Genomic DNA, 8,188 nt, shown 5'->3' on the forward strand with positions numbered 1-8,188 from the left:
TTTTAATGTAAGCTGGAATAGAATGGGAATTGATTAATATGACATTTTCACAAATAGCCTACTAAGCATGAAATTGCTGAGTAGTATTGCATTTAATCGTTTTCTTCTGACAGGGAAAAATACAAAAGATTAAGCACAAATATAAATATGCCTGGTTGGGCATCACAACCAACACTTCTAAATCATGTATTTTGTGTAAAATGTTAAAGACAATTTGGCCTATAACAAAACTAGTATTGCATAAATGTATTTTGAAATTGACATAATTGCATATACTATTCAAATTAATTCGTTAATCCTTCCTCTGAAATTTGACATATTTACTTCCATATTAGCCTATTTTCTTCTCAATCCTCCAGCACAATTTTTGCTGTTCGCGGTTTTTCATTTAAATCCATGTTGTGTGTCTTTGTGCCTCCTCAGATCCACTTTCCGTTGGAATCCCTTGACGCAGAGGTCGCAGCAGAACGGTTTATAGCCCGTGTGCTTGCGGCTGTGCGTGATGAGGTTGGAGCTCTGACTGAAGGCCTTCCCGCATACCTGGCACTTGTGCGGTTTCTCACCTGATAATGTAAACAAACAAGTTTCATTATGAAAGTGTCCATTTGAGCTCTCCATATTGATGTGCTGTTATTCTTCTCGTAATTGTCTGACTTAGAAACTTTTGAATAATTGGCTAATACAAAACCGTGTATATCATTTTTTTAAATAATGAACGTGGGAGCGTAATCTCTCACCTGTATGGATGAAGGTGTGTTTCTTCATGTCCGACTTCTGATGGAATCTCTTACCGCAGTACTGACAGGGGTAGGGGCGCGTGTCCGAGTGGATGAGCAGGTGCGTGGACAGCGTGGACGATCGCTTGAAGCTTTTGCAACAGATTTTGCAGTCGAAGCTCCTCTCCTGAGAATCGGGTCAAATGTGAGAAAGTCAAGTATATGTGAGTGCGACTTGTTGCCATCTACAATTTAGGTTTCGTTTACGTTGTTTTTTTTTTTTTAGCAAATACGGAGGCATTTGAGCCCGAATTACCTGTGAGTGAACGGCTTTATGTTGTTCCAAGCTCACTGCGTGCCCAAATGTTTTCCAACACATTCCACAGGTGAAGGGTCGTGCTCCGCTGTGCGACCGACGGACGTGAACTTCCAACCCGTGCGGTGTCGAGAAGACCTTTTGGAGAAGATGAAAGCGATCATAGTTAATAGCCTACCATATTGATGCCGAATGTGTTTATTAGTGGAAACCATCTCATTCAAATCGAACAATTTACCTTAGTATGCATTATGGTGGAGGAGTATGGATAGTCTTACCTTGCAACACTTAATGCATTTGTACGATCTGCTTGGCTCTATACGGGAACAGATGAGATCGGATTCAGACTTGATCTTAGAGACCTTGAGGTCCGAGTATAATTGGTCGGAGTCCCACATTTTATAGGTAGGGAACACCGTAGACCCAAAGTCCCGGTAAAATGCTGTGTGCGGGCCCCGCTGTGCGTAAATGGGGGAGTTGGAGGCACCATCCTCGGATCCATCGATACCCATCTGTGTGTCAGGCTCCAGAGTTGTGGAGAGATTCTGTTGGTATGTTCGCTGCACAAGGTGCCTGAGCTTGGAACCAGAGTAGGTAGTCCATGCATAAGGACGGAATGGAATGGCGAAAGGTTGAGCGTTGTCTACTGACGGAGTGAAACATGGTTCCGAATCTGGAAAACATTTGGACTATATGAGTCGTCACGTTTCCATATACTGTTTACAAAAAAATAGCCAATAATGACTCAATAATACACCCTTTTAATGTGCAGGTAAAACCCATTGGGGCAGGATGAAAAGTGATAAATATTAAAAGCTGAAAGACATTCTCAGATAACCATGTTTGGAGATGCATTGCGCATATGCGTAATGGTGACCAAGGACAGAGCAAAGATAGACATCACAGCAAACTGTAAATACAGACCTTGTGATGCAGATGGAGGGCGCCAGTAGTAGTCATAGTCCGGGAAGCGGTCGCACACGTTGCCCTCGTGGCTCAGCGGGGAGGTGGATAACAGGTCAGCCGTGCGCACTAGATAGGACTCGGGGGAGCGCTTGCCATGGTTATGAGCATCCTGCGCGTCACAGCTCCCCTCAACCTGCAGTTTGCGCTCTACAGTCTCAGAGAAAGCAAAGATGAGCACTTAATTCAAGCTCATAATATCCGTCTCAGATTTATATTGTAGTTGTGAATTCTAAAGTGAAACATAATACATTCCACGCGAATTTAGCGAAATGAGAAACGTATCATTACAGGTAGGTTTTTTATAACAAACGTAGGCTAATTATTCCTTGTGTGCGTAAAGGCTCATGGATAACAATTACGCATGACATTTATTCAAAGCACTGCAACATCATAAATGGACGCACCTGCGCATATAAGGGATACATTAGTATCCAGTTGTATGTACTCATCATCCAGGTATCGGGGTTGGTGGTAGCTATGTGCCCGTTTACTCTTCACCAAAAATGACCTCGGCATGGTTACTATTCGCTGCGTGACTCTCAAGGTCCCTGGTCACTTGTGATGACATCCTCTCCGTCCACATCGCCTATTTTATCTCCGGAAAGAGTTGAACACCATTGGTTGAAAAGGCACATGCGCGTTTACAAGGTTTTGTGAGCATGTGAGGCAGGTGGCCAAAGGGACCACTGCCCCCCACGGTCTCCGTTTGTGATTGTAAACCACAATGTATTATATTTTCTAAAATATCATTTAGAGAACACATAGTTATTTCCTTTAATGGCAGGTGACATTTGCGTTAGTTCAGAATCAGATGACATGATCGTATTTGGTTTATATTTTACCGTGGTTGACGGGTTAAAATGGGTATAAACTTACTGGAACTTTCCCTTGACTAGGCTATAATGTGGAATATTTAGACTATTTGTGACTTTTAAGCCCCAACCCTCCCTTCATCATGGCCCATGCAACAAGGCTCATGTCGACGTAAACGGATCCTGTGGTACCTCCTCCAATCAGAGCTCACCGGCGATGATATCCCGTTAATGACGCACTCCATGTAGCAGCCTGTAGATTCGGACATGAGGTATCCCTTACAAGAGCCTTCGTCAGTTAACGTGCTGGCTCATTCATCCAGATTGATCCAATAACTTCGTCCAAATGTATCATATCGAAAGCTTGGAAATATAAGGTTCTATCTGCAAAAAGATGACTCAGATTGACTTTAAAGTTCCCGAAACCTCATTGCTTTGAATAGTGTGAGCTATTATTTTTAATCTTGTATTATTTTTTAACTTAACATTAAATTGGCGTATTTAGAGTACTATATAGGTAGAGAACATTGAACAGAACAGGGCTAAGTCAATAACTAAATGTCCTCTCAAGCTCTTAATATTCAAATGCCAATGTATGGCAAGGCCCAAATATGATTTCAGTAGGATCTCCCTGATTAAACAAAAGTCGGAGTGAACTGAGATGTTGTTATTTTGCCTATTTCAGACATCAGAACGCTTCAAATGAAACCATTGCGAGGAATTTCGTGTTCAAGATTGCCTGAAAGCAAAGTGATATCGATTTCTCGGCCATGAAATAACGTTGTTGGTTGTACCTGTAGAACAACTTGAGAAAGGTAAAGTTGGAACATATGCTCGATACCCAACAGCCGAAATTGCTTAACCGCTCTTAGATTATTATATTTCTTTTGACAGGGCAATTTGAGTTACAACTAACATCTCCCACAGTGTAACGGGTTTCTTCCTGGGAAGGAGAGGAGGACCAAAACGCAGCGTGGTTGAAGTTCATGGTTCTTTAATAAGAGACACTTAACATGAACAAACTACAAAACGTGGCAAAACCGAAACAGCCCTATCTGGTGCATAAAAGACAGGGAACAACCACCCACAAAACAGGCTACCTAAATATGGTTCCCAATCAGAGACAATAACTAACACGTGCCTCTGATTGAGAACCATATCAGGCCAAACATAGAAATAGACAAACATAGAATGCCCACCCAGCTCACGTCCTGACCAATACTAAAACAAGGAAAACACAAAAGAACTATGGTCAGAACGTGACATTTTCACAAATAGCCTACTAAGCATGAAATTGCTGAGTAGTATTGCATTTAATCGTTTTCTTCTGCCAGGGAAAAAAACAAAAGATTAAGCACAAATATAAATATGCCTAGTTGGGCATCACAACCAACACTTCTAAATCATGTATTTTGTGTAAAATGTTAAAGACAATTTGGCCTATAACAAAACTAGTATTGCATAAATGTATTTTGAAATTGACATAATTGCATATACTATTCAAATTAATTCGTTAATCCTTCCTCTGAAATTTGACATATTTACTTCCATATTAGCCTATTTTCTTCTCAATCCTCCAGCACAATTTTTGCTGTTCGCGGTTTTTCATTTAAATCCATGTTGTGTGTCTTTGTGCCTCCTCAGATCCACTTTCCGTTGGAATCCCTTGACGCAGAGGTCGCAGCAGAAGGGTTTATAGCCCGTGTGCTTGCGGCTGTGCGTGATGAGGTTGGAGCTCTGACTGAAGGCCTTCCCGCATACCTGGCACTTGTGCGGTTTCTCACCTGATAATGTAAACAAACAAGTTTCATTATGAAAGTGTCCATTTGAGCTCTCCATATTGATGTGCTGTTAATTCTTCTCGTAATTGTCTGACTTAGAAACTTTTGAATAATTGGCTAATACAAAACCGTGTATATCATTTTTTTAAATAATGAACGTGGGAGCGTAATCTCTCACCTGTATGGATGAAGGTGTGTTTCTTCATGTCCGACTTCTGATGGAATCTCTTACCGCAGTACTGACAGGGGTAGGGGCGCGTGTCCGAGTGGATGAGCAGGTGCGTGGACAGCGTGGACGATCGCTTGAAGCTTTTGCAACAGATTTTGCAGTCGAAGCTCCTCTCCTGAGAATCGGGTCAAATGTGAGAAAGTCAAGTATATGTGAGTGCGACTTGTTTCCATCTACAATTTAGGTTTCGTTTACGTTTTTTTTTTTTTAGCAAATACGGAGGCATTTAAGCCCTAATTACCTGTGAGTGAACGGCTTTATGTTGTTCCAAGCTCACTGCGTGCCCAAATGTTTTCCAACACATTCCACAGGTGAAGGGTCGTGCTCCGCTGTGCGACCGACGGACGTGAACTTCCAACCCGTGCGGTGTCGAGAAGACCTTTTGGAGAAGATGAAAGCGATCATAGTTAATAGCCTACCATATTGATGCCGAATGTGTTTATTAGTGGAAACCATCTCATTCAAATCGAACAATTTACCTTAGTATGCATTATGGTGGAGGAGTATGGATAGTCTTACCTTGCAACACTTAATGCATTTGTACGATCTGCTTGGCTCTATACGGGAACAGATGAGATCGGATTCAGACTTGATCTTAGAGACCTTGAGGTCCGAGTATAATTGGTCGGAGTCCCACATTTTATAGGTAGGGAACACCGTAGACCCAAAGTCCCGGTAAAATCCTGTGTGCGGGCCCCGCTGTGCGTAAATGGGGGAGTTGGAGGCACCATCCTCGGATCCATCGATACCCATCTGTGTGTCAGGCTCCAGAGTTGTGGAGAGATTCTGTTGGTATGTTCGCTGCACAAGGTGCCTGAGCTTGGAACCAGAGTAGGTAGTCCATACATAAGGACGGAATGGAATGGCGAAAGGTTGAGCGTTGTCTACTGACGGAGTGAAACATGGTTCCGAATCTGGAAAACATTTGGACTATATGAGTCGTCACGTTTCCATATACTGTTTACAAAAAATAGCCAATAATGACTCAATAATACACCCTTTTAATGTGCAGGTAAAACCCATTGGGGCAGGATGAAAAGTGATAAATATTAAAAGCTGAGGGACATTCTCAGATAACCATGTTTGGAGATGCATTGCGCATATGCGTAATGGTGACCAAGGACAGAGCAAAGATAGACATCACAACAAACTGTAAATACAGACCTTGTGATGCAGATGGAGGGCGCCAGTAGTAGTCATAGTCCGGGAAGCGGTCGCACACGTTGCCCTCGTGGCTCAGCGGGGAGGTGGATAACAGGTCAGCCGTGCGCATTAGATAGGACTCGGGGGAGCGCTTGCCATGGTTATGAGCATCCTGCGCGTCACAGCTCCCCTCAACCTGCAGTTTGCGCTCTACAGTCTCAGAGAAAGCAAAGATTAGCACTTAATTCAAGCTCATAATATCCGTCTCAGATTTATATTGTAGTTGTGAATTCTAAAGTGAAACATAATACATTCCACGCGAATTTAGCGAAATGAGAAACGTATCATTACAGGTAGGTTTTTTATAACAAACGTAGGCTAATTATTCCTTGTGTGCGTAAAGGCTCATGGATAACAATTACGCATGACATTTATTCAAAGCACTGCAACATCATAAATGGACGCACCTGCGCATATAAGGGATACATTAGTATCCAGTTGTATGTACTCATCATCCAGGTATCGGGGTTGGTGGTAGCTATGTGCCCGTTTACTCTTCACCAAAAATGACCTCGGCATGGTTACTATTCGCTGCGTGACTCTCAAGGTCCCTGGTCACTTGTGATGACATCCTCTCCGTCCACATCGCCTATTTTATCTCCGGAAAGATTTGAACACCATTGGTTGAAAAGGCACATGCGCGTTTACAAGGTTTTGTGAGCATGTGAGGCAGGTGGCCAAAGGGACCACTGCCCCCCACGGTCTCCGTTTGTGATTGTAAACCACAATTTATTATATTTTCTAAAACATCATTTAGAGAGCACATAGTTATTTCCTTTAATGGCAGGTGACATTTGCGTTAGTTCAGAATCAGATGACATGATCGTATTTGGTTTATATTTTACCGTGGTTGACGGGTTAAAATGGGTATAAACTTACTGGAACTTTCCCTTGACTAGGCTATAATGTGGAATATTTAGACTATTTGTGACTTTTAAGCCCCAACCCTCCCTTCATCATGGCCCATGCAACAAGGCTCATGTCGACGTAAACGGATCCTGTGGTACCTCCTCCAATCAGAGCTCACCGGCGATGATATCCCGTTAATGACGCACTCCATGTAGCAGCCTGTAGATTCGGACATGAGGTATCCCTTACAAGAGCCTTCGTCAGTTAACGTGCTGGCTCATTCATCCAGATTGATCCAATAACTTCGTCCAAATGTATCATATCGAAAGCTTGGAAATATAAGGTTCTATCTGCAAAAATATGACTCAGATTGACTTTAAAGTTCCCGAAACCTCATTGGTTTGAATAGTGTGAGCTATTTTTTTTAATCTTGTATTATTTTTTAACTTAACATTAAATTGGCGTATTTAGAGTACTATATAGGTAGAGAACATTGAACAGAACAGGGCTAAGTCAATAACTAAATGTCCTCTCAAGCTCTTAATATTCAAATGCCAATGTATGGCAAGGCCCAAATATGATTTCAGTAGGATCTCCCTGATTAAACAAAAGTCGGAGTGAACTGAGATGTTGTTATTTTGCCTATTTCAGACATCAGAACGCTTCAAATGAAACCATTGCGAGGAATTTCGTGTTCAAGATTGCCTGAAAGCAAAGTGATATCGATTTCTCGGCCATGAAATAACGTTGTTGGTTGTACCTGTAGAACAACTTGAGAAAGGTAAAGTTGGAACATATGCTCGATACCCAACAGCCGAAATTGCTTAACCGCTCTTAGATTATTATATTTCTTTTGACAGGGCAATTTGAGTTACAACTAACATCTCCCACAGTGTAACGGGTTTCTTCCTGGGAAGGAGAGGAGGACCAAAACGCAGCGTGGTTGAAGTTCATGATTCTTTAATAAGAGACACAACATGAACAAACTACAAAACAATAAACATGGCAAAACCGAAAGAGCCCTATCTGGTGCATAAAACACAAAGACAGGGAACAACCACCCACAAAACCCAACAGAAAACAGGCTACCTAAATATGGTTCCCAATCAGAGACAATGACTAACACCTGCCTCTGATTGAGAACCATATCAGGCCAAACATAGAAATAGACAAACTAGACACACAACATAGAATGCCCACCCAGCTCACGTCCTGACCAACACTAAAACAAGCAAAACACAAAATAACTATGGTCAGAACGTGACAGTAGCCCCCCCCCCCCCCCCCCCCCCCCCCCCCCAAGGTGCGGACTCCGA

General features: G+C 42.4%; 2 protein-coding genes across 2 annotated transcripts; both read right to left on the reverse strand.

Moving 5' to 3' along the window:
* Nucleotides 1-73: 73 nt before the first annotated feature.
* Nucleotides 74-2,573, reverse strand: LOC110530096 (zinc finger protein Gfi-1). The gene is made up of 6 exons (XM_021612908.3): nucleotides 2,403-2,573; nucleotides 1,957-2,145; nucleotides 1,311-1,705; nucleotides 1,033-1,170; nucleotides 738-903; nucleotides 74-563 (listed from the first exon to the last, which is right to left on the reverse strand). The coding sequence occupies exons 1-6, from the start codon at nucleotides 2,512-2,514 to the stop codon at nucleotides 385-387; spliced, it is 1,179 nt and encodes a 392-aa protein (XP_021468583.1). The 5' UTR covers nucleotides 2,515-2,573; the 3' UTR covers nucleotides 74-384.
* A 1,214-nt stretch (nucleotides 2,574-3,787) lies between these two features.
* Nucleotides 3,788-6,630, reverse strand: LOC110529119 (zinc finger protein Gfi-1). The gene is made up of 6 exons (XM_021611261.3): nucleotides 6,431-6,630; nucleotides 5,985-6,173; nucleotides 5,340-5,734; nucleotides 5,062-5,199; nucleotides 4,770-4,935; nucleotides 3,788-4,594 (listed from the first exon to the last, which is right to left on the reverse strand). The coding sequence occupies exons 1-6, from the start codon at nucleotides 6,540-6,542 to the stop codon at nucleotides 4,416-4,418; spliced, it is 1,179 nt and encodes a 392-aa protein (XP_021466936.2). The 5' UTR covers nucleotides 6,543-6,630; the 3' UTR covers nucleotides 3,788-4,415.
* Between the last annotated feature and the right edge of the window lie 1,558 nt (nucleotides 6,631-8,188).

The sequence above is a fragment of the Oncorhynchus mykiss genome, chromosome 8, assembly GCF_057628025.1.
Source record: "Oncorhynchus mykiss isolate SJ-2025 chromosome 8, ASM5762802v1, whole genome shotgun sequence".
NCBI lineage: Eukaryota > Metazoa > Chordata > Actinopteri > Salmoniformes > Salmonidae > Oncorhynchus > Oncorhynchus mykiss.